This window comes from Meles meles, chromosome 7 (genome assembly GCF_922984935.1).
Source record: "Meles meles chromosome 7, mMelMel3.1 paternal haplotype, whole genome shotgun sequence".
NCBI classification, from domain to species: Eukaryota; Metazoa; Chordata; class Mammalia; order Carnivora; family Mustelidae; genus Meles; species Meles meles.
Window position 1 is genome coordinate 29,136,440 of NC_060072.1, and position 26,306 is coordinate 29,162,745.

At 37.1% G+C, this 26,306-nt stretch overlaps 1 protein-coding gene across 4 annotated transcripts in view; it reads left to right on the forward strand.

The window, feature by feature from the left end:
* The window catches only part of EPYC (epiphycan), a 42,941-nt gene extending 16,943 nt beyond the window's left edge, over positions 1–25,998 (forward strand). For all 4 annotated transcript variants that reach the window (XM_046012922.1, XM_046012921.1, XM_046012923.1 and 1 more), the window contains 5 exons: positions 12,774–12,945; positions 17,516–17,674; positions 18,770–18,972; positions 20,243–20,338; positions 25,282–25,998. In XM_046012922.1, coding sequence (XP_045868878.1) covers positions 12,774–12,945; positions 17,516–17,674; positions 18,770–18,972; positions 20,243–20,338; positions 25,282–25,452 — 801 coding nt within the window. In that variant the 3' untranslated portion in view covers positions 25,453–25,998. The remainder of the gene's footprint in view (positions 1–12,773; positions 12,946–17,515; positions 17,675–18,769; positions 18,973–20,242; positions 20,339–25,281) is intronic.
* Positions 25,999–26,306: the final 308 nt, after the last annotated feature.

Genomic DNA, 26,306 nt, shown 5'->3' on the forward strand with positions numbered 1-26,306 from the left:
AGGAAGTGAAAACAGATATCATATACATATATGTATATATATACACACATACACACACACACATATACCTACACACACACACACATACATACACACAGATCTATAGTTATCTAGTGAGACATAAGGCATCTATGAATTCTGTCACAAAATATATATGCTGAGAAATTATATGTGCAAATCTGTCCTCAGTTTCAGACCTGACAGCAAATCTGAGACATGTTACTTTACTTGTGTGTTTATCTACCACACCAGCAGTATTTAAGGCTGCTTACACGAACAAAAGTTACAATGTGTACAGCAATAGATATATAGATATATATACAGTAATTATAAATGTAGATATAGATAAAATATAATCTGTACACATCAGCATCACCTCATAAAATAATTTCTAAAACTATATAATGCAGTGTATATTGTTATGTTCTCCACAATATAGCATCCTGTATTATATATTGTTAATTATGTATTATTTTACATTATGGCATAAAAATATAAATAAAGAAGGTGAAGCAAATAAAGAAAACAAGAGTTGTAAACAACATAATATGAAACTAGGAGGCAGGTACGTGTATATGCATACTATTTTGTCTTATAATACATATAGATACGTATAATACTGAATTTTTTCTGGGCAGTAGGTGTTAGATTTCAAGGGATCCCATAAAGACTCCTCCTAATGCACTGCCTAAACTTCAGACCCAGTTGAGTAACAGAAATGAGACACAGACAAATAGAGTTCAAAATATCTCCTTTACTACTGATAAAGGCTAGGTTGAAATTTATAATTTAGGTATGAAGCAATTATGAGCATCCTAATATGAAATTCCAGAAGTAAATATGCCATCAGTCTGAGGCAACGGAGGTTAACCACAGTTCTCAGATGACTGTCTGATCCAGTAAGTCTTAGTGTATAGAGGGATAAAATCATATTTCTTGAGAGGCAGGAAATTCCCCCCCAAAAAAGAGGTTGAACCACTCAAGCCTTCTCCCACCCACCAATTAGTCCAGTCTTTCTACCTCAGGAAGAGTGAGTAAAGGGGTCAACAGAGAATGCACCCCCCCAAGATGGTGGCTTTTAACCCATTAAGCTTAACTATTAAGTTCAGTATAGCTCTTCCCTTCAACAGAAAACATCCCGGTTTTAGGACAATCATGCTCCCACCTTTATGAGACATAACCCTATGCCAACCAGCACTCTGAGGCGTCCTCTGACAGAATGTAGATTTTGATCTTAGAAGCTCTAAATGGATCTGAGGGAGTCAATAAATTTATCTCAAAGGCCTTCCCATATCTGAGATTGACATTTTACCCTCAGTTCTCTGTTCTACCTCAAATTATATCAAGCCACATTAATAATAGAGCTTAGGAAAGACTCTGAAAGGAAAATAAATGCTAAGTAAATATACTCCAAAAAAAAAAAATTCCAGAAACATAAAGATAAAACAAATACGTATATATTTCCCCTACTTCTATGAGGTTTTTGAGGAAAAATAAAAGACTACAGATTAATCTCTCCTGGACGTTAAAGTCTGGACTTGTTTAAATCCAAAGAGATTACAGTACAAAATCAGAACTGCTTGACTTTGATTTAAAAACCCAAAGAATGGATATAGTCCCAAACCTCCTTTTCCTAATTCTTCTTGCTTTCTCTTCATCTTGCCTGGGTAAAGCTGGACTCTCAGTTATGACAACATGAATGGATTCTTCCAGACACACGTGTAGTTCCCTTCAGAGGCACAACATTTGCTATTAGTTCATTACCAAGTTTCCCAGGATCTTAATATTAAAAGGACTGGAGCATCAAGTACACACACAGTATTATCACAAAACTGACCCTAATTTAAAGAACAAGTTAATCCTGAGTCTCCAAAATAAATTATTCTGAGGAAAAGTATATTCCCCAAAAACAGTATAGAATGCGGGCACTCAAGAAGAGACTTGGAGGTACCTAAAAAAATTAGGAGATGGAAAAAAAAAAATCTTGGTTTGGCCTCATCCAGATGTTGGTCAGCTAATGCCTATTGTCCCTAGTTTGCAGATTTTGAGCTCAAACACGTGGAGAAATCTTCCGTTATACATTTATGGCACTGTTGTACTGTTTCTTAGAGTAGCTGTTCTCAAAATGTAGTTCCTGAACCGACAATATCAGCATCACCTGGGAGCTGGTCAGGAATGCAAATTCTCAGGTCCCACCCAGACCTAATGAATCAGAAACTCTAGGGGCCAGTGATCAGGGATTTAACTCCTCCTAGTCGTTCTGATGGACCTGTGGTTTGAGCAGCACTGAACCAGGAGACATCCCCTAGTATAAGGACTCTTTTCTCAGAGTAGCATCTGAGATAGCCCTGTTTTCCAGAATGCTTTTAAAACATAGGATGGCGGCCAGCCTGGTCACCAGGTCAATCAGAAGTTTTCTCCTCTTTTTGCATACTCACCTCAAAGCCTTTGAATGCCCGTTTTCCTGGAAACCCTGGGTTTCTGGCACCTGATGCTCCCTGTGTATTCTCTGAGGTGACAGACGATCTTGTAAGCAAGAATTTTCAGCCCATGGGGTTCTTCAGCCTGAAAGCTATGCCAGTGGCTTCTCCTTGGTTTCCTGCTCTGGAATCCAAGAAACCTACCTCCCAGGGAGTTTTCCCTTCTTCCCCATTTTTTTTTTTTCAGCAAGAGCATCAACTTCAGCAGATTCTTAAACCGAAGCTGTCATGAATATTTGTGAAGCCTCTGGCCCCTGGGAGCCTAGTGTAAAACAATCCTACCACATTCTCATCAAGACTTTACTAACCTTTCAAAGTTCCAGGGCTTAATTAGCATTTCTGTCTTCAACATCCTATTCAGGGGAGTACATGTCCTCTCTAGTGTGGTGGTTCTCAGCTTTGCCCACATATTTGAATCATCTCTAGAGATTTTAGAAATCCTAATGCCTTGGCCACATCTCAAACTGTTGAAATCAGAATCTCTCGGGATGAGCCCAGATCAGGTGTTTGACTTCCCTCAGCTCTTCTTTTAGTGTCAGTTGCTATTTTTTTTCTGAATTATTTTAATCTGCATTTAATTTAGTCAACATACTTAGTGCCCAAGACTCTGTGCTAGATGTATGCCTTCTCATTTCTTTATGGTGCAGACTTTTGTTTTTCTAACATAGTCCTGTAGATTTTGTCTTGTGGCATCTAACATAGGAATAGATTTTTTAAAAAAAAGGGACATCTGGGTGGCTCGGTTGGTTAAGTGGCTGACTCGTGATTTCTGCTCAGTCACAACATCACTGGTGATGAGATCAAGCCTGAGCTGTCTCCTCGTTCAGCAGGGAGTCTGCTTGAGTTTCTCCCTCTCTGCCACTTTCCCTGCTCACACTCACTCTCTCTCAGATAAATAAATCAATCTTTTAAAAAATTAGTAAACTAAATGCACCTGGGTGGCTCAGTCTGTTAAGCATCCAACTCTTAATTTCAGCTCCAGTCATGATCTCAGGGTCCTGGGACTGAACCTCTGCACTCACACAGAATCTGCTTGGAATTCTCACTCTCCCTCTCTCTCTCTGGCCCCTCCCCACTCTCTAAAATAAATAAATAAAACAAAATCTTTTTTAAAAATTAAAGGCTAGTAAATTATAAATCTTCCAGAAGTAACATTGTTCAAAAAATTTTTGGAACTCTTCGTAGTTTTGAGTTGGGTAATCCTACCCTGGACATGTTCTCCCATCACACTAATAATACCTAACTCAAGATTGAAATTGACCTGTTATTTTCCTGCCTAACTCTCCTTTAATAAGCCTTTCACCAGATCTTCCCCAGTTCCACAAATTCACCATTTTAATACTCCCAAGACAAGTTCTGGTTAATCTCGTCTTGAGTCTGCCAGGAATAGACAGACTTACCCTGTGTTTGTTAACGTCCACACACACACAGGCATAGAAATAGTGCAAGGGTTATTGCTTGGTAATGTCACCCATCAGGTTGTACAATCACTGGCTTTTGACATCAATGCAGCCAATATGAGATGCAGCTAGATGAGCACTAAATGATAATCACCGTGACATCACGCCAGTCTCTCTACTCACATTCAATGTGGGCTTTAATGAAGTATAGGGTATGGTTGAAAATATGTATTATGACTCCATTTCTTAACATATATGAGAAGGACAAAGAAAATATATATAAAAAATACCGAGGCTGGATCAAATTTTCTCATGAGTGTGTTCTCTTTGGAGTTACAATATCAAAACTCTGATTAAAGACATAAATATGAAAAAAATCAAATCCAGCACAATTAAGATAAAAATCCTTCCACTAAAACTATATTGAATCTCTAACGTATATAAAAACATAAAGGAAGTTGAAGGGAATTGGTACATTTTGGTATTGAGAGAAAAAAAGTAGATCACAAAATCAAATGTTTCAAGGCCAATTAACTACCATTCAGCAGCCTTCTATTGGCAAGATGATTCAGCCTTAGTAAGAGCAAAAACTTATGGTCGTCAACAAGTTTAAAGATTCTGATCCCTTGGGGGGCGCCTCGGTGGCTCAGTGGGTTAAAGCCTCTGCTTTTCGCTCAGGTCATGATCCCAGGGTCCTGGGATCGAGCCCCGCATTGGGCTCTCTGCTTGGCAGGGAGCCTGCTTCCTCCTCTCTCTCTCTCTCTGCCTGCCTCTCTCCCTACTTGTGATCTCTATCTGTCAAATAAGTAAATAAAATCTTAAAAAAAAAAAACAACAAAAAGATTCTGATCCCTTTAGAAACAGCTCCTCCTTTGCCTCATGCTATTAAAGAGCTGACTTACCTAAGTCCTGTGTTCTGGGTCTTCGGTTATCAATACTCTTTTGATCATATTTAGCTTCCCAAATGAGACTACAGAGGCTACAGACAAAATATTGGTGACAGTAGAAGGATTCAGGTTAGCTTTTCGGTTTAGTACAGTTTTGGGGTAATTCTGTCCCTAAAAGATCAAGTCAGGTTTCTAAATTTGTAAAGTTTTGTAAGCCTTTACCACTAAAATTGTACAGTAGAAACAAATTAACATGCTAATTATCTTTTTCACAGGCATTTGACTTTAGCTGGTCTTCCCTGGGACATCCTCTAAAAATGCACATTTCCCTATTTTAAATGTCGTTATTACCATCTGATAATATATACATCCTCCTCCTCATCATCATCACCATGAGTGATAGCAATTTTATGCATAGAAGTTTTAGATGCTAAAAGACATGGCTTATTATGCTTTGTGGATCAATAAAGTATGTATTAGAAGGAACAGTTTATTTTGTGTTAGAATAGGAAAGATTGAAACAAAAAATACTAAATTACTCCATCATTTTAAAAAAAATAGAGGTTATAAGGTTCCAAATCTCTTGGTTTTCAGTCCAACTTCTTGTTTCAATTACTGAGATTGACTCTCGCCCTACCCCTATCCCCATGAGATTACTGACTTCAGCCTACACTAAATTATCTTTCTGGAATCCTTACTTGGGTAACAAGGGCAGTAAGGGGAAAAGGAATGTGAACTGGCTTTGCTATTAGATAAGGTTTCTAAAGCCTTTGCCAAAGTTCTCTACCAATATTATTTGGAGACATTCAATTAGAACTAGATGATACATTTTGTGAGAACTAAGGTATTGAAAATCTATTAAGTTTCTGGAGCCTAACAGGATGATGGTGAATGGAGACCTCAATAAACTGGGATAAAACTGACTGAAGTAGAATTTTTCCTGGCAACTAAAACTGGAATGTTGCCGCTTTCTGACAAAAAGGAAAGGAAATGAGAAAATAAACATGTGAACAACAAAATACTGTGGTCCCAGAAGAGACACAGACTAGAGAAGGTGGGATTAAATGAAATCTTCAAATCATCAGCTCTTTTCTTTTACATTAAAATTTTTCAGTTTATTGCATTATTTCATTTCATTGCATTAAATACAAAGAAGCGTTACCATTTAGAGTTATAAATTTATGATGACTCACCATCTATTAGGATAAATTTTTAAAAACATAAAAGAATTCACATGTTTTCATAAGTACATCCTAGCAAGTCAATATCAAATATTATGATTTTATGATTTTTGAAGTAAATAGAAATCCATTAACTAATTCTGATATTTGACATTTGCTTTTTATACATATTTATTAACTCTGATTTACTCTAGTTAATAAAATACTTTTAAAAAGCTTTAAAAATAAGTAAATTGAAATAATGGTAAATTCACTCACATGTGGAGGTATACTCTTTCAGTAAGTACCCCACCAAATAAGCAAGATCAAAGAAGAGTTGTTTGTAAAAAAAAGAAATCAGAGAACAGAGTGACAAAAAAACAAGCATTTTTTTTTTCTAGTGTCAATGATATGTACTAGGTAAATCAACCTAGTATTAAAATACTAAAAGTTGTTCCATCAGTGTGACTAAGAGATAGATAAGAAAACCAAAATTGAAAAGATGTATATTAGGGCAAGTTATATTAGCAGCTGTAACAAACAATTCCAAAATCCCCATGGCTTTACACAATAAAAATTCATATCTTGCTGACGTGACTGTCCAATACAAGTCAACAGGTTACCGTCCTCCAGGTAGTTATTCAGGGATTCAGATTTCTTTCGAGCTAGAACTTCACAATCTTCACCTTGGGACTTCAAGGTCACCCTGGTGTCTTCTGCTGACAGACTGAGAAAGTATCCTTGCTCCTTACTAATTTGGACCAGATGTGCTGCGTTACTTCCTTTCCTATTCCGTTGGCTAAAACTGGCCACATGACCTAAGCCAGAGTCAAAGAAAGTGGAAAATGTACTTGAGCTGAGTACCCAGGAGGAAAATGAAACTGTGGTGAATACATGGGAGTTGTGTTAGCCATCATGTTTAACCAGACTAAAGTTTCATTCTGACATAATATTTATTTCTCACAAAAGCGACAATTAAAATAAATGCTACTCGAATGTTATAACCCACCTACATCGATGTTATATGATATTTTTCATATTGTCAATTTCAGGGGAAGACTGAATGACTGTCAAGTGCTCCCACGGGGCAACATGGTCTTGGTATGGTCTTCAGCCTTCAGGATCAGCAACTGACTAACATAACCAGTGATGATCAAATCAGATTGCAGGCTGATGAATGATGCCGAGCACAAATTATATGAGGCTTAAAATTTGTACAAGAAAGTCCATTTATGAATTTGTAATGTGAAGGCATTTCCCCGTGATGATAAAGCTCACTTCCATGATCTGGAACCCCTCTTTTTCAGAGTGCAAGTACCTAAGAAGCTAGATTATTCAGCAGAAATTGATTTGACTGGGGACAGAATCACAGTTAAGTAAATTAAGCAGTCTTGTGGCAGCACTAATTAGATTCAAATCCTGGACTTACTATTTAGAAATCATGTAACCTCTGACAATTTACTTGCTCCTCCCATTCCTGGTCTCAGTTTACAAATCTATTAAATGTGTGCAATTATTGCAGCTTTTACAAAGAGTGATTCTGATTACTACATGTGAATCATTGGAAAGAACATAACAGATGCTCACACAGTGAATATTCAATCCATGCTAGTTATTTTCATCTAGACCCTGAGGAGATACAGTTAAACTTCTTTTGATACCAGAGATGCTCTCTTTAGTGACTTTTATATATATTCAATAAATTTCATATTTCTATCTCCAAACAATGCAGATCATAAAAATAAACCATTCTTTCCTCAACTTTTTTTTTTTTTTAGGCTGCCCCTCTTCATTTTACTTCTTTCTTTCTTTAGCTGTACTATTATCACGAGTAAGTCAAGAGTCAGGAAGCTGCTCCCAAAAGCTTGGGAGGAATGGTTTGTGTGTGTGTGTGTGTGTGTGTGTGTGTGTATGTGTGTGTGTGTGTGTGTGCATTTTAAGGTCAGTTTTATATCACGAGAACAAGCTAAATTCCCTTCAGTTTCTTGGGATGGAGACCTCACTGTGTCTCTATCCCAGACCCTATTCGTATTTCTACTAAAATCTGCATTATTTTTTGCATGCTAATAGGAACAATATATCTTCATCCTTAAGTGAATATCAAGGAATCAACAAGGATCTCAGCATACACATGTTTTACTTTCTTTTTCTTCATGGATTTACTGTATTGTCAATAAAGCTATTAAAAGATAAAATAAGATTGGGGAAAAATAAGATGAGGAATGGAGTGAATTCTAAGCAGACCAACTCATACATGGAAATGTCTTATAGAACAAGGAGCATAACAAATTAAAGATGGCCAGTACAACAGAAGAGCACGTTGACATGAAATGGAGGAAAGGGACACTAGTCAGGTCAAGCCATGCAAGACCTTGTAAGTCAAAGAGTTTTGACTTTATTTTAGCAATAATAGCAAACATAAAATAAAAAATAGCAAAAATAAAAAGAGCAAATAATAGTAAATTTCCATGGTACTTACTATGTATATTAACATTTTCATCCTAACACAGCTGTACTATCTACTATGCATACCAGAATTTTACAGTTAGAGAAACTGAGGCTCATAAGATAAAGTAACTCATCCAAAGTCTCAGAGGTAAGCTACAGTCAAGCTCACTTCCTCAGAATCCTTCCTCTTAACCAGTATGTTTCTGTGCCTCTGCGTGGCACTGTTCTTGTGTCTATTAACAGTAAACATCCGTTTAAGGATTTTAAGCAGAGTTTGGCATGATCAGCTTTGTCTTTTTAAGAGCTTATTCTCATTACAAAGTGAATATCTAACAGAGGAGGCAACAACTAGCTGTAAGTCAACAGTTGTATTCCCAGCAAGACAGGATAGTGACTTACATTATGGTAATGGTGGTGGACACAGAGAGAAAAAAAAAAAAAAGTATTGATAGATGTTTGAAAATAATACTGACAGGTAAAGTGAACATAATGATCATAATTTAAGTGTAATACTTAGCATGTTCATTCTGGTTGATTAGATAATTATAAAGACTGGCAAACCTTCCATTTACATCATTCACCATTTCATGTACATCATTTACGATTTCACTCTTTCAATCAGTGATCTTTGCATTCATTCATGAAGGTAGTAATCAAATCTGAGTATCCTGAACTCTTTTGTAACATTCTTTCCATCATGCATATGTGACATTTTCATAAAGTTCCTCATTGGAAATTCAGCTGCCGACTAAGTGCTGAGATCAAAAGGTATCAAAATATTAGGAAAAAAACCACACAGTATGTTTTATTAGTCGGAACACATTCTTAGCCACAGCAAATGGCTTGTGACCATCCTCAACAGGTATAAGGAACATGTTCAACAAGAACTCAGGACTGACAGGCTTCCCTGACAAGGGAAGGCAGTCAGGAAGAAGTATGACTGTTGTTTCCAAACGCAGTATTTTTTTTTTCATATTTTTACTCTGAAATTAAGACAAACATATTAAGTAGACCCAGTGGGAGCAATATAGTCCTACGGGTCTTAGCTTTTTGCTAAGAGACAAATGGATTTGATTAAAATTATTTATAACCAAATGTTACCGCTTAAAATGGTGCTGAGTACTTCTGTAGAAAGGCTTTTCTGTGGATAACTCCTCTGATGATTGGAGAACGAAAGTCTCAAATCTTTTGCAGTATTCTTAACGATATAAATATTGGTGGTAAGTCTCGGAACATATCATCTGCTACAAGGAAGGTAACTGAGTCATTTTTCTACTTCGAGTCCTGATGTCTCCGGGGAGCAGAGACTTCGTCTAAGACACCTGGGGGTCATTGTCAATTCCCTCCCTGTGATTGTATTGGGGTGCTGGATTACTTACATGGAGTCAAGGCTGTGTGGTTGCAGAGGCTGACGCAGCCCTGGGGACCCTTCCTGGCACTGTTACGCTCCAACCTGACATCTGCTGACACTCCCCTCTACCCAGGTCACTGTCTGTTGGTTAAGCAACTCTCATCTCTGGTACGGACATACTCTTTCATGAGCAAGGAAAGTATGCCTAAATCCGGTCCACCATGACATAAACTATCTACAGCTCTAACGCCCAGTGAAAAGGGGGCAGAAATTGACAACTTACTACAAACCAGTCCACTCAGAGATGTGCCCTGCTGGTCCCACGCCGGGAAGAATATTCAAGCACAGGGATGGCGAAGTCCAAGGCCGTAGGCAGGAGTGATCTTTTGTATTTACTGTGTTTGTAAAATTCAGGTAAATATAATTAAGAGGTTAAAACAGTTTAGTAGGGAACAGTTCAGAGTAAAACGAGGAAAAATAATGGAGGAAAATACAGGAAGGATGAATATTTATGTCGGAGTCGCGATTATATTTTCATATGAGGGTTGCCTGTGGTAGCTTGAGGAAAAGGGGCAGGGATGTTTTCTGGCCATTTGTGTTTATTCCCAAATTTAGGTTTCTGTAGCGTAAGAATAAAAGTCAGCCACAGGGAGATCCAGGTGCTCATGCTCCCCCGGCTTCCTTTCTTTGCATGCATTGCCTCACAACTTTGTATCGCAGTATGGAAATTGTTAAAAGAAGAAGAAAAAAATGACAGAAGCCTAAACCATGTCTATTCAATAGTGAGAATAAATGTGTCTGCAATGCAAAAGCTTCCCAGGAACAGCATTTTGAGTTTATAGTTCTGGGATTTTGCTGAGCTGAAAAAGCATTCCTTTCCCTTGGTCTTCAAAATTGTTCAACATTCACATTTTATTAGCAAGGAAGCATGAACAAAACAGGTTCTGATAAACACAAAAGCTGTTTTTGCCTCATTATACTGGATGACAAGTGAGAGCTTACAGCTTCACGTCAGATGAGTGGAAAAACAATTATCTGTAGAAAGTATGTGCAAACATTTTTCCTGCAAAGCTAAAGATTCGAGGCAACGTGTCTGGAATGTGTTTCTCCCTTTAGGCTCCCTCCCTTCCATGAAACATCTGTCTCAATTTCCGCTCTTCCTGGAGCCTCCTTTTGGTCTCTGCAGGTCTATTCCTTCTAAATCTGCTTCATTCTGATCCTGCAGATGGAAACCGTATGTCTCCTTGTTTAAGGAAGTGTGCCCAATCTTCTCAAGTGGAGATCCCTGGCCAAGTTTTACAAAATCTTTGTGTATGGCCTCCTAATGCACCAAAGACAGAATGAGTTGTTTTTGTTTGATTTCATGCTTTAAGTACATTTAAAGTGAACATGAACACTTTCATGATTCTTATCAGTAAAATCTCTAAAATTAAATGTAGAGCTGTGAAATAGATATATTCTGCACAAGCAATTTTTAAATTATATTTAAGAAGTACTTGTTGATCACCTATCATGCTACAGGCTTGAGTTACAAAGATAAAACATGTAGCTTAGAGTGTACCAACTAGTGGGCTTGGATAGGCAGAAGACTGATGGAGTCATGTTAATACAGTGTAAGAAAGACAGAAATGGGGAGACCCTACAGAAACACAGAAAGAGACACAATTCAAAAGTGTGAACGGACAAAGAGTTTAGTGTTCCTTTAAAGGGATGATTTTCATTTGTGAAGCAATGTATTCAAATTTATTTAAAAAAAACTAAATAATAAATGTATCTTTAAAATATTGTGATTATCTAAAATATCTATCTAAAATACTCAGAAAATATCTGCCCTAGTTATGTACTTATTTTACACATAAAAGTAATACTGTGCATGTCATTTTGACATTGAAGTTCAAGGTAATGTGTGTGTGTGTGTGTGTGTTTGCTTGTTTAATAAATGCAAATAAAGAAGGGTGGAAAGAATCAAGCAGCCCTATCAGGGTTGAAAAAGGAGAATCTGGGATTTCTGAGGCTTCCATGAACAAAGTATGTGCCCAACAGTGGGCGCTGCCTATTTCCAACAAACTATCTTGAACAGATTTCCTGCCTAAAGGGACAAAGTTGTCAGGGAGGTAGACATTTACTAAGTAATACAGAGGAACAGACATTGAGGCATGGGAAGGGATTTGAGAGTAAGGAGTTATTCTAAATGCAAACGGTGCTGCTAAGAGCAATTACTCATCACCCAAAATATGCAAGAAGAGAAAACCAAGTATTATCTAAGATACAATCCCTGAAAAAATATTTGAGCATCTTTTTTTTCCATTTTAATAAGTTCCTTCTACTGTCAAAGCTCTCGAAAAGGTCAATTTAACAAACCCAAATATTGTCGATAATACCTGTTACTCAAAGTAATATTGAAAGTATATGAGAAATGGCACATCATAATCAAAACTATAGTTTTCATAACTCCTTATATATTTTTCTTTTGGTAGAAATGATACTTTACAGTAAAACAATTGGAGAAGTGTAAACTGTAAAACAGACAAACAAGCCCAGAATATTTGAATCTAGGAAAACAAAGATTAAAAGGACTGGAACATACACCTTAATTTCTTAATGGTTGTTCTCCTCAAAGGGAATGGAATCAGGGCTTCAGGGTGAAGGGTACTTTGAGATTGTATTCTGCACGCTTCTGGATTAATTTGAATCTTCCCCAACAATAATGCATTCTTGCAATGCTATGTATTTAGAAAACAATAAACGAGGTTTTTAAAAAATGAATAAACATGTGAGAATGTTTGAAAGAGTAGGATGACCAAAAAAAAAAAGCAAAAAAACCATGGGCATTGGAAATTATTACTAAGATTTGAAAAGCAAAATTAATTAAAACCAACAGTTACTAGAACCACATGTGCTCAGCCAGGCGAGACGGCCCTGCAGTGTCGAATTTCAGAACACCAGCGACCTCTTGTGGCAAAAATGGATATGTGTAAACTTTGTGTCCTGCCCCACAGCATGGGTGATTAAGAAGGTTGCCTGATGAAATTCTGTTTCTTTTTCAGATTGAAACAGCCACAGTGATGCCTTCTGGAAACAGAGAGCTCCTCACCCCACCCCCACCGCCAGAAGAGCCTGAAGAGGAGGAAGAAGAGGAGTCCACCCCCAGACTGATCGATGGCTCCTCTCCACAAGAGCCTGAATTCACCGGGGTTCTGGGCCCACACACCAATGAAGGTCAGGTCCATTGAGGCTGATCTGAACTAAGTCCACTTGGTCATACCTCAAAGCTGCCAAACTCCAATGCCACAGGCAAGCCACAGGCAACCCACATGACCCACAGAGAAAGTTTTGCCATAGACTGGGTTTGAAGCAGGAGATACACATGTATTTTATACTCAAATATAAAGCAGCTTTAAGAATTCAGCTTTGGCATGATGGAAATTATCAAATAACCAAAGATTTGGGACAAAACTATTTATTTAGCATCATTACTCTAAACCGTTGTGGTAGAGTGCATTTCTAGAACAAAGAATCCACTCCATGTTAGAGCAAGGTGAGAATCCAGGTCTGACAGAGCAGGCCACAGCAGTTTAGGGGGACAAGGTGGTGATGGCTGATGGTAACGATGGCAATAGCAATAATATTTTACACTGACTGGGCACAGGCGATCTGTGGGTCACAATGCTTGCCTCACATTCTCTCATTTGACTACTACAACCTCCGTGTAAAGGTTGTAGGTCTTCCTTATTGAGGAAACGAGCTCAAAAAAAATGGTAGGAACTTGTCAAGAGATCTCATAGCTGTTAGTTGCACAACCTGGATTTCAAGGGAGCCTATTCTTTTTCTTTCTTTCTTTTTTACTTGACAGACAGAGATCACAAGTAGGCAGAGAGGCAGGCAGAGAGAGGGGGGGAAGCAGACTCCTTGCTGAGGAGAAAGCCTGATGTGGGACTTGATCCCAGGACCTAAAGGCTGAAGGCAGAGGCTTTAACCCACTGAGCCACCCAGACGCCCCTCAAATGAGTCTGTTCTGATTCTTGTCTGTGTACTTATTGGAGCATGGGCTTCTTCTCATTCAGTCCTTGGGAGAGTCCTTGGGAGCTGCCAAGTAGAAAGCTTTCCGTAACACTGGACTGTATCTTGTATAGCCTGAAGATGATCTAAACCAGAGCCTTTTAGTTAGTGGGGAAGAGTTCCTGTTGCTAAATACAATTCCATGATCTGTCTATATTTCTTGTTAGAATGTGTCAGTGTCATCCTTGGGGGCACTCAGACGGACTCACACCAGAAGGCTTTCCCACATGGAGAATGGCATAGCGAGGGGGTGTAGAAAAATGAGTAGAATTCCCATTGCAACAGTATATAAGTACAGAGTTGGAGTGTCTCTGTACTCTAAGTTCTGGAGATACAAAACTTATCTTAAAATGACTACTGTACAGAGCATACTGAGAGAACCAGAGAGGGAGGCCATTCAAATGCCAGCTTTGGGACTTTCTGGATATGCAGTCTGGATCAAGCCATTCAATACTTTTTGTCTTGGTTCCCTCATCTAAAATATGGGATGATAAATAATAGATCTTACTTCGTAGAATTGTTGTAAGAATTAAATGAATGAATCTTGTGCCTGACCCATAGTGAACATAATAAATGTTAGTTATTCTCATAACTCTGTTATTGATAGAAGAGCTTATTTTTCTACTCTCAAAAAATGTTTCAGTGTACAATACAGTTTTGTTAACTCTAGGCATTATGTTGTACAGAAGATCTCCAGAACCTAATCATTTTGCATAACTGAAACTTTATAGCTGTTGACCAACAACGCCCCATCACTCCCCACCCAGCCTCTGGAAACCCCCCATCTACTCTCTGCATCTACCAGTCTTTAACTGTTCACCAATAAGTAATATAAAAGGTTGGCTTTTGTAAAATACTGTGGATATGCCAACCACTAAAGTGTTTTATGTATATGAACTCTTTAAAGAGTTGGAATGATACTACATACTAGGCATTGTTGTTTCCACTTAAAAATAGAAAACTAAAACCCCAACACAGTGTAAAAGTTGTTGAAGATCATTGAGGTGGTACATAGTGGTGTTGAAATGCGAAGAGAGACCAGTAAACTCTAAGCCAGTATCTCCAAAGAATATATCATATTCTTTCCACATAGTTACTATTCTAGGGAGTAGTAGAACACTCTCCAAATAAACCCAAGGAGATGCACATACAATAGAAGGAGTACCCAGAAGAAAGTTTCTGATAGGGAAAGTAAATATATCTAGAACATGATTTACTTTTAAGTAATTTCAAATCCTTCAAAAGTTGACTATCTGGCATCATTACCCATATACTCAGGTCTTTCAGCCAAGCCAGGCACAACAGAAAAACATAATCGCTAATATTTTCAAAAGCTTTTGTCGAAATTATGGCTCAAGCATGTCAGTTTTGAAACTATATAAAACATCTATGACTTTGGTGGGGGGGGGATTATCTCTGAAGTAGAGTGAGGGTGAGTAATGAAGTTAAAACTTTAATTAACATTTTCATTTCCACAGGCTAAGCATCACCAGAAATTCTAGGCTTTAAAATTAAATTTAAATATTTTTAATAAAGATTTTCTTTATTCACTTGAGAGAGAGAGTGAGCAAGCAAGAGAGAGAGAGAGAGCATGAGTAGGGGGAGAGGGATAAGCAGACTCCTCACTGAGCAGGGAGCCAGATGTGGGGCTCTCAGTCCCCAGACCCTGAGATCAGGACCTGAGCCGAAAGCAGATGCTTAACCTACTGAGCCAGCCAGGTGCCCTCAAATTTAAATATTATATACTCATCAAAGTTAAATAGCTTGGAAAGAAATATTAAATCATTAGTAATCAAAATATTTTTATGATTATTATGGATTTCTAAAAACAATATTCTGAAGCCATATAAAATAGACGTGGGTTATGAGTGGAAGAAAAGAGAATTAAATTATAAATGGTGTGAATATATACACATAGATATGTATATAGCATGTACATATAATGTATGAATTATCCTAAGCAATTATTGCTAAAGCAAAGCCATGAATACATAAAAGACTCAAATGCCTTACTTTTTAAAAATTTTATAAGTAGCGAATATTAATTTATAATAATTTGAAAAATCGGCAAGTGTTAAATACTTTATAGCTTCCCCTTAAATTGTCTTTCTTAGATTTCCAGTCTTAAAATAGTTTTCATTCCTGAAGCTGTTATTGTAATTAACTTTCCTACTTAATGACAGCAAAAAGACCTTCGTAAGCACAGTACTGGGTCTTGATCACAAACCACAAATGGATCCTGCTTCGCTCAATTTACACACTGCAAATATATCTGCTTATGGCTATCACCATCCCTCTCTCTTCCTTCACAAACATCTTGATAGCATCGTCTGTATTTGCAGTAACTATCTCTGCACCCCCTACTCCCCTCCTCAACTGGCTGTTAATCTGGCTTCCAGCCCCTTCACTCCGCAGCTCTTACGGAAGTTGCCTATAACCACTCCAATGACTAATCCAAGAGATATTTTCAGTCCTTAACTTACCTGACATCTCAGCAGCCGTAGAAGGTTTTCTATTCCCTTTTCCTTCTCTCTCTCCATCTGGCCTCCGAGACATCTTCCCATTCTCTTTTCTTCCTTTCCTTCTGGTTATTGCCTTTCTCTCTTCCTTAGAAGCTTACTGTCCTCTGCAGGACGGCTAAACAGAGAGTGGAGAGGTGTGTGTGCGTGCATGTGGGCGCGGTAGAGACAGACCGATATGCTGAGATATAATCCAGCCTTACAAATATCTTCTGATCTGTTGCCTTTTCGCTATGTCATCATGACCGCAGCCAAGCAACCGCCATCCTTTATCTAAGTAACAACTCATCTCCACTCTGCCCACTGGCCCTCCCTCAGTCCTCTACCACACCTTCAAGCAGAGTGATTTCCTAAGACGCAAATCTGATCACGAAATACCCTGCCCATCCTTAGGATAAGACGCGACATCTGTAATAACAGCCCATAAGGCCTCTGTATGGTATGTCCCATACATTTCAGTGTTCTCTGTGCTACAGCCGCGTGGAGCAGCTTTTAGTCCTTCCAAAGGGAAGGGCCTTGGCCCCTGCTGCTTGCTCTACCTGTGCACTCTTCGCTCCCAATGGGAAGTACATGGTCACCGGCTGTTTCTGCAGATCCCAACTCAGTTATCACCGCCCCAGAGAACGGTGACTGTCAGACTGAGTCAAATTCCCCTCTCTTATGCTCATTATTTCATGACATTTTGCAGATTTATCATTTTACTGTGTGATTCACATTTATCTTTCATAGAAGGTCATAAAATAGAATTGTATCTCCCTAGAAGGGATTCAATAATTACATATTGAGTGAATTCATATAAATCATTATTACCCTTTTTCTTGAAGCAGATTGTTTCAGTGGGGCGTTTAAATATTGAACCAAAGACCTAATAAAAATACTATGTGCGATGTTTTAACTTTACAAAAGCCAGTCTTAATATTTATATTTGAAAAGAGAATTTCTAATGAGTATAAAAGCAACAACCACACTATAGCCACTGGGTCATTTAAAATAAAATTTAAAACAGTACAAAGAATGTACTAGTTATTATGGCTGCTTTAGTTGGTACATTTGATTTTAATTTCCATTTATAGAAAACTATGTAAGAAAATATGAAATATACCAGGATGGTCTGTATGAGACTGTAAACTTATTTAACAAACATCTGATCATATTATTTCTTAGCAGCTGCTTTTGTAACTTACATGTAATTATTTGCCTCTACCTTTTAGACTTTCCAACCTGCCTTCTGTGTACGTGTATAAGTACCACTGTATACTGTGATGACCGCGAACTTGATGCTATCCCTCCGCTGCCCAGGAACACTGCTTATTTCTATTCCCGCTTCAACAGAATTAAAAAGATCAACAAAAATGATTTTGCAAGCCTAAGTATGGACGACAGCACTAATTTCCTTGTCTTCTTTACAGACTTTCCTAAAATTTTGCACTACAAAATGAAACTTGAATATGAAAATATGGCCCATAAATCAACTATTTTTTCCTTTTTTAAATATTTGAAGGTTTGCTCTAATTATGTGGGGGAAAAATGAGGAAGAATGAAAGGTCACTAAGAAACTATATATTTTCAAATAAAATTTGAAATAGAATCATAAGAATATGTATATTTAAAATCAATCAATCAATATTTATATTTAAAATCAATATGTATATTTAGAATCAAGAAATAGAATCATAAATATGTATATTTTATAGACTAGATCTCATTATCATGTCATGACATTGAGTAAAATGTTGTGGTCATATAGTTACTAGGATTTGGGTTGTTTGAATAACTTCCATTAAGCACAATTGCTTTATGATTTATGCCTACAAGCCTACATTCTGACTTTATAATTGTTGCCAACTTCGAAGAATTTTGGAACTGGTCTTTATAAACTGTTTCAATCATTTGAAAATCTCTTTTGAATGCCTTTGTATTTTAAGGCTAATGTATCTATCACGATGAGAAAAATAGAGCAATCTGTCATAACTGAGGAAAACCTTTTAAATAGTAAAATCTAGACAAAGCTTATGAAGACTGCGGGGAAAAGACCAGATAAATATAATGTGTCAATACCTTTGCTAAAATTATGCTTTCTTACAAGTACATAAATATGTATAGTATTGGGAGAAAACAATTACTTTTTTTAATATTTTATTTATTTGACAGAGAGAAATCACAACTAGGCAGAGAGGCAGGCAGAGAGAGAGGAGGAAGCAGGCTTCCCGCAGAGCAGAGAGCCCGATGTGGGGCTCGATCATCACCTGAGCCAAAGGCAGAGGCTTTAACCCACTGAGCCACCCAGGCGCCCCGAAAACAATTACATTTTTATATAAAGTAGTTAGAAACAATTATTTCATTAGTTGTCTATTGCTAGTTCACTTCATATTTCTATTTGCTTTATGAAAAATTTATCGTCGTACTTTTATGTGAACAAAACATATTTAAGAGTATTTAACTACCTCCCTCATTTTTCCTTCTAGATGATTTAAGAAGGATCGATTTGACATCAAATCTAATATCTGAAATTGATGAGGATGCATTCAGAAAGCTACCTCGCCTCCGGGAGCTTGTCCTGCGTGACAATAAAATAAGGCAGCTCCCCGAACTGCCAAACACTTTGACATTTATCGATATCAGCAGCAATAGGCTGGGAAGGAAAGGAATAAAGCAAGAAGCATTTAAAGTGAGTTTTAAGTCTGGTTATGGAAGTTTCTCATCCTTCTACCCCATTCGCCATCAATGACTAGCATTTTTATTGCCTTAAGCAGATTCAATTTGATGAGATTTTTACCCCCTAAAGTAAACTACACAATACTATTCACCAAACTTTTGGGAAATACTGCGTTTTGCTAAGTTCTGAGGCTGGTGGAACAAGAGGAACGGAGAGCAGAGCTTGCATGAGGCGTCTGGAGCGTCTGGAAACAGTGTCAGCCAGGCAATTTGTACTTTCTAAGAACTCCACTCAGGGCCAATATTTTATGTGGCTTAAAGGACAACTACCTGTGCAGGGTGTGGGTGATGCCTTGAGGTAGAAGTCCATTACATTACCTTGCAAAAAGGATGGATTCGGTTAATCTTAGAAATTTTGTTTTTTAAGTGAAGAAAGCAAGTTTGGGGCCAGAGGGTCTTGCTTAGAGGAGTAACAGCAAGGACCTGAGAATACTCACCAGCCAGCTGTCTTACCCACTCGCACTGTATTCAGGCTGCTTTTCCAAAACTCTGGTAAACAAATTTAAAATCCTGTTTGAAGGGACACGGGGAGAGTGCAGGGGGCTGTGTGGACCCATTATTGCTGAGCAACGGCCAAAGTCCTGTTTCTCCACCAGCTCTCCTGTAACCCTGGTTGGCGAGGGAGCTAGGACACCTCACTGTAGCTGGCCAAGGGTCAAAGTTCAGTCTCCCCATTCAGCTTTTGTTGGCATGGTGGTGGTTGAGTCATGGTTTGTTCTGTGGTGTTTGTCTAGAGTAGACCTGTTATTGTCTAAATTTTGTTTGTTTGTTTTTTCTTGCTAGGCTGCCCTTTTCCTAGTACTTGTACTAGAGAGAACAGGATTTTGTTGGAGAGAAACTCTCTTTTCTCTGTCCCTGTAACACAAAGGTCATTCTTCCTCTGCCTCACCCAGATCCTCAAAACCCCTCTGGAGAGTGTCTCCCATGGGTAGACACTGCCTTGCTTAAACAGAGAAAGTGAGAGTGGGCAAAGCAAGGTTCTTTGTAGAGAGATTGAGAAGCTCTTTACATTTTCATCAAGAAATATTCGCTTACAGTTAATTTTTCCAAAACTCATTTGACTTATGTCTAGTAACCTGGGGAACTAATCTGCTTCGTCTTTGCAAAACAAGACCTTGACAGGCGTGTGTTATTTTAACAAATAGTTGCATGAACTGGGAATGGAAAACACAACTGTGGTGCCGCTAATTTCCACTAAGTCCCTCCATTTGGAATGTTTGCAGGATATGTCTGATCTCCATCACCTCTACCTCACTGATAACAATTTGGACCACATCCCTCTGCCACTCCCGGAAAACCTACGGGCCCTTCACCTCCAGGTAGGTTTCCACCAGTAACGTATGCCCAACAGCTCCATGGAAAACAAAAGTAAAGGTGAGGAAGTCAGGACACAGAAAGTCTTTATAATGGTCTGTTGACACACTGTCACCATTTTTCTTCTTTTTCTCTCTCTCAATTGGAGTTCAAGGTCTTTGTACATTCCTGCCTCTGTCTATACTGTCATTTTTGATAATGACTTTAGTCTTTAAAGATTTTCAGTCTTTGTCAAATCATAATGCATCTTTCTGGCACCCAAAATTACTTTTGGAAAAAAAAGAAATACAAACAAAATTGAAAGTTTCAGTTCTTGGAGAAATGTGTAAGATTTGGAAGTGGAAGAGAAAATGGGAGAAAGAGAAATCTAATTTATTTTCTAGCTTTCGGGATAGCAAAAACGTCAACTTTAGCTTTTAATTTTAAGTTTCATGTATTGAATTAAACTCAATCCTAGGTCATTCCTATCTGCTGAGAGATGACAGACTTCCATCTCTCTGGGTTAAGAAAATGTGTTTCCAATGTGTTTTTGTCATTCTGAATTAAATTTTATTACTATTGTCTGTGATGATATTGACCTTACAAAGTAACTGTGTCTCTGATGTTGTATTCAAACCCAATGGGCTGGTGTATACAATACGACATTTAACAAGAAGTAATTGGCTTCATATTCCCTATTTTAAGGCTTAAAAAATGCATTAATTGTACCCTTTAAAGCATCTATCTTCTCATGACCACTGCATCAATATCCAATATCAGTTGGTTTTAACTTATGTCATCTTCAATATTTATTTTTAATGTTTATATAAAAATCCCCAATTTTGATTCATTTCAAAAAGTTTGTCAAAATACAGTATAGTAATTAAGAATGAATGCTCTGGCAAAAGCAGATTCCCTGGACTGAAATTCTACTTCTAATCCTCTCTAAAGATCGGACAAAATATCTGAGCCTCCCTGCACCACAGTTTTAGTTTATAAAGTGAATGGTACAGTTATGGGAACATGATAAGTACTTACGTGTAAGGCACAGTTATTATTAATGGTTGCATACCTATTACCTATCAAAGGGAGTAGTACAGCACATAGACACTAAACCTTTTATTCCTTATGGACACTATGTAATGAGAAGATGGTTAAGCCATCAGAAAGATACAATGATTATAAACATATATGCATCTAACAATATATAATTATATACTCATTAACCATTATTACATTATATTAATGATATAAACAATATGCCTCAAAATGTGTGAAGCATAACTGTCAGAATTGAAAGGAGAGACAATTTAACCATAAATTGGGTCTTCCAAAACTCCATTTTCAATAATGGATAGAACAACCAGTCACAAGATCAACTAGGAAATAGTTCAAGAACACCTTAAAAACACAAAAAATCAACTAGACTTAAGAGTCATCTATAGAGGGGCACCTGGGTGGCTCAGTGGGTTAAAGCCTCTGCCTTCGGCTCGGGTCATGATCCCAGGGTCCTGGGATAGAGCCCCACGTCGGGCTCTCTGCTCCGCGGGGAGCCTGCTTTCCTTCCTCTCTCTCTGCCTGCCTCTCTGCTTACCTGTGATCTCTGTCTGTCAAAAAAATAAACAAAATCTTTAAAAAAAAGAGTCATCTATAGAACATTCTGCCCAATAATAGCAAAATATATATGGTTCTCAAGTGTTCAATGAACATTTCCCAGGAAGGGTCATATACTAGGCCACAAAACTAGCCACAACAAATTGAAAAGAACTGAAATCATGCAAAGTACTTTTCTGATTACAATGGAACTTAAATAGAAATTAACCACAAATAAAATTTGGAAAAGTCACAAATATGAAGATATTAAACAACACTTTCCCTAATAAGCAATGAGTCAAAAAAAGAAATCTAGTAAATGATTTAGGCAATGTCATAGGCAATAAAATCAATATACAAATATTGTGTATGTATACACTACAAATGAAAAATCTGAAAATGAAATTAAGGAAACAATTCTATTCATATTAACACAAAATAATAAATCACCCAGGAATAATTTTAACAAAAAAAGTACAAGACGTGTAGACTGAGTGCTACAATCTTGTTGAAAGCTTCCTGCACAGCAAAGGAAACAATCAACAGAGAGAAGAGACCACCTGTAAGTGGGAGATACACAAACCATACGTTTGGTAAGGGGTTAATATCAGAAAAATATGCAGAACTCAAATAACTCAACAAAAAAATTGATTAAAATATGAAGGACCTACATAGACATTTCTTAAAAGAAAGCATAGAAGTAGCCAACCAGTGTATGAAAAGATGTTAAATGTCACTAATCGTAAGGGAAATGCAAATCAAAACCAAAATGAGATGTCATCTCACTATATGGCTATTATCAAAAAGACCAAAGATAACAAGGTCAACAAGGTTGTGGAACCCGTGTGTACTATTGGTGGAAATGTAACGGGTATAGTCATTAAAGGAAATGGTATGGAGGGTCTTCAAAAGGTTCATAAGAACCACCATATGATCCAGCCATCCCATTTCTGAATACACATCCAAGTGAAATGAATATCAGTTATCAATATCAGTATCTCAAAGAGACATCTGCACTCTCATGTTCACTGCAGCATTATTCACAATTGCCAAGATATGGAAGCAAACTATGGGTCTGTCTATCAATGGGTGACTGGATAAAGAAATTGTGGTGTATATATACAATGGGATATTTTTCATTCTTTAAAAAAGAAAAACAATCTTTAAAAAAAGAAGAAATTCTGCTATTTGCAACAAGATGGGTGAGAACATTATGCTAAGTGAAATAAGCCATATGCAGATGGACACATATTGTAAGATCTTACTTATATGTGGAATCTAAAAAAGTCAAACTCAAAGAAGCAGAGAGTAGAATGGCAGTTGCCAGGATGTGGGGACTGGGGGAATATGGGAACACATTAGTCAAAGAATATAAAGTTTTAGTTATTTAAGGTGAATAAGTTCTGGAGATGTAATACAGCATGATGACTATAGTTAAGAATACCTATTGAGGTCTTGAAATTTGTTGAGAGTAGATCTTAAGTGTTCTTTTTTTTTTTTTTCAATTTTTTTTTTTCAGTTTTGGTCTTAAGTGTTCTTACCAGAAACACATACAAAAGGTAACCATGGGAGGTGATGGAAGTGTTAATTAGCTTGATTTTGGTAATCATTTCACAATGTATACATATATCAAAACATTATTCTGTACTCCTTAAATGTATATAATTTTATCTGGGGAGAAAGGGATCTAAAGAAAGGAAAGATAGTACATATTAATGGTTTGGAAGATTTAATATTAAGATGGAAATAGGCCCCAAATTGATCTACAGATTTTTTATATAGAAAGTCACAAGAATGGGGCGCCTGGGTGGCTCAGTGGGTTAAAACCTCTGCCTTCGGCTCAGGTCATGATCCCAGGGTCCTGGAATCAAGCCCCACATCGGGCTCTCTGCTCGGCGGGGAGCCTGTTCCCCGCCCCCCCACCCCGTCTACTTGTGATCTCTGTCAAATAAATAAAATCTTAAAAAAAAAAAAAGAAAGTCACAAGAAATCCACTGAATCATTTGAACCAATAAATGAGTTCAGCAATGTGGCAGGTTATAAAATTGATACCAAATGTCAGTTGTATTAAATACACTAGCCATGAACTTAACCACAATGAGATACCACCTTACACCCGCTTAGTCGGTTAAAATAAAAAAGACGGATAAATACAAGTGTTGGTTAGGATTCAGAGAAAATTGGAACACATACATCATTGTAAGATTCTAAAATGGTGCAGCTACTTTGGAGAAGTTTGACACTTCCTTGAAGTGTTAAACATAGAGGTAGTATAAACATAGAGTTAGTATAAACCCACAGTTCAACTCCCAGGAGAACTGAAAACATGTCAACACAAAACTTGTTTGCAAATGTTCATAGAAGCATTATTCATAAAAGCCAAAAGCAGAAAAAAAATCCAAATTTCTATTGATAGATGATTGGATAAAAATGTGGCATATCCACACAATTGAATATTATCAGGCAATAAAATACAAAGTACTGATACATGATACAAAATATATAAACCTTGAAAATGCAGTTCTAAGTGAAAAGACCCAGTCACAGAAGATGATCTATGATTCCATTTACAGAAAATATCTAAAATAGGAAAATCCATAAAAACAGAAAGTAGATTTGAAGTCACCATGGGCTAAAGATAGAGGAAAATGGGAAGAGGGGATAACTGCTAATATGTAGAGGGTTCAACATGTTCTTAAATTAAATTATGGTTAAAATATTAATTAAAAATTTTAAAAATAAATTATGATGATGGTTGTACAACTCTGTGACTATCTTAAAAACCACTGAAGTATATACTTAAAATGAAGGAATTTTATGGCATGTGAAATATACCCAACAAAGCTATTTTTAAATATGCCTTTCTGGGCCCTTCTTATCTTCCTGATAGTTGCTCACTTTTTCCCTCACTCTGCTTCAGCCATGTTGACTCTCTTCCCATTCTTGAACATTCCAAGGTAATTACTCAAATTGAACATGGTCTTCTCTCTCCCTGCAATGCTCCTATCTTGGCTCTTTCCATGCCGGTGTGTTATTCCATTCTGCGCTCCATTGCTATCTCTTTAAGAAAACTTTCCACAGTTACCATTCTTCCTTCACAAGACCCATCAGTTGCAGAAATAACTTTTTCTTTACCTCTGTTTTTCTCACCTCCTTATCTTAACATTCCTACTACTCAAGTGCAAGTGATTTAATCGTCAGTGATTTAATCCCCACAGCCTAGAAAGTGCTTGAGGCCTAATGATCCCATAACATGCATTTTTGGATAAGAGAAGGAACAAAAGAATTAAAATGGGGTGAAGCCAAATGGACTGTGTTATTAATCAATAATAAGCATGTTATATTTTGTCTTATCATTTATTGCCATCTCTTTTAGAATAACAACATCTTGGAGATGCATGAAGACACCTTCTGCGATGTTAAAAATTTAACTTATATTCGTAAGGCGCTGGAGGATATTCGATTGGATGGAAACCCTATCAATCTCAGCAAAACTCCTCAAGCCTACCTGTGCCTACCTCGTTTGCCTATTGGAAGTCTTGTCTAATTTCAGATCATGGTTAGCATTATGACACCCACTATAATGGAACAATTCTTACTGCTCTCTTCAAAAACAGAAACTCAGCACAATAATTTCAAATTGCATTCTAAAAAATGGTGTACAGCTGAAAGTTTTAAGATATCATAACAATTTAGCATGTTAAGCAAACACCAGGTGAGTCAGGAATAAAACCAATTGATGTACAGTAAGAGCAAAACTAAATGACAACATTAGTTTTGATTTTATAGATACTTTTGTAAATCACATATAACTTCCAAGTTTTAAGGATTTATATCCCATATAATTTCAAGTTAAGTCTATAATAAAGAAAAAAACAAAAGGAACACTTTAGGTGTATTGTCAAGATTTAGGTGTTTTTAAACTTTTCTATTCCTTTTTTTTTTTAACTAAAGCATGTTTCTGTTTCCAAATTTATTAATGAGAATGAAGGAGACAATAAAATAATTTGAAATTTACAATGGCCTTGTGGGAAAATATCCATTTTAATCACAACATGCAAATAATCATATCCGACAATATCACATATCTTCAGTTTTTGAAAAAAAAGTATTTTGTCACCTTAAAGATCTGAGAACTCATTTTAGACCCTTGTTTAAGTGGCAGTTTATTGCTATATCTCATAAGATGATGGCGCTGTAGAGGACCCTAGGCTTGTCTCATCACTCTAACACAACTGGCTAACAATCAAATCATCCTATTGGTATATTTCTGTGACTGTGAACAAAATAAAATTTAGAAAATGGAAAAGAGATGATGATATGATCACCACACTAGGGAAGAAGCTAAGGAATGCCTAAGGAAAGTTGATCTTTCTGAAATATATGATCATAACACAGGGA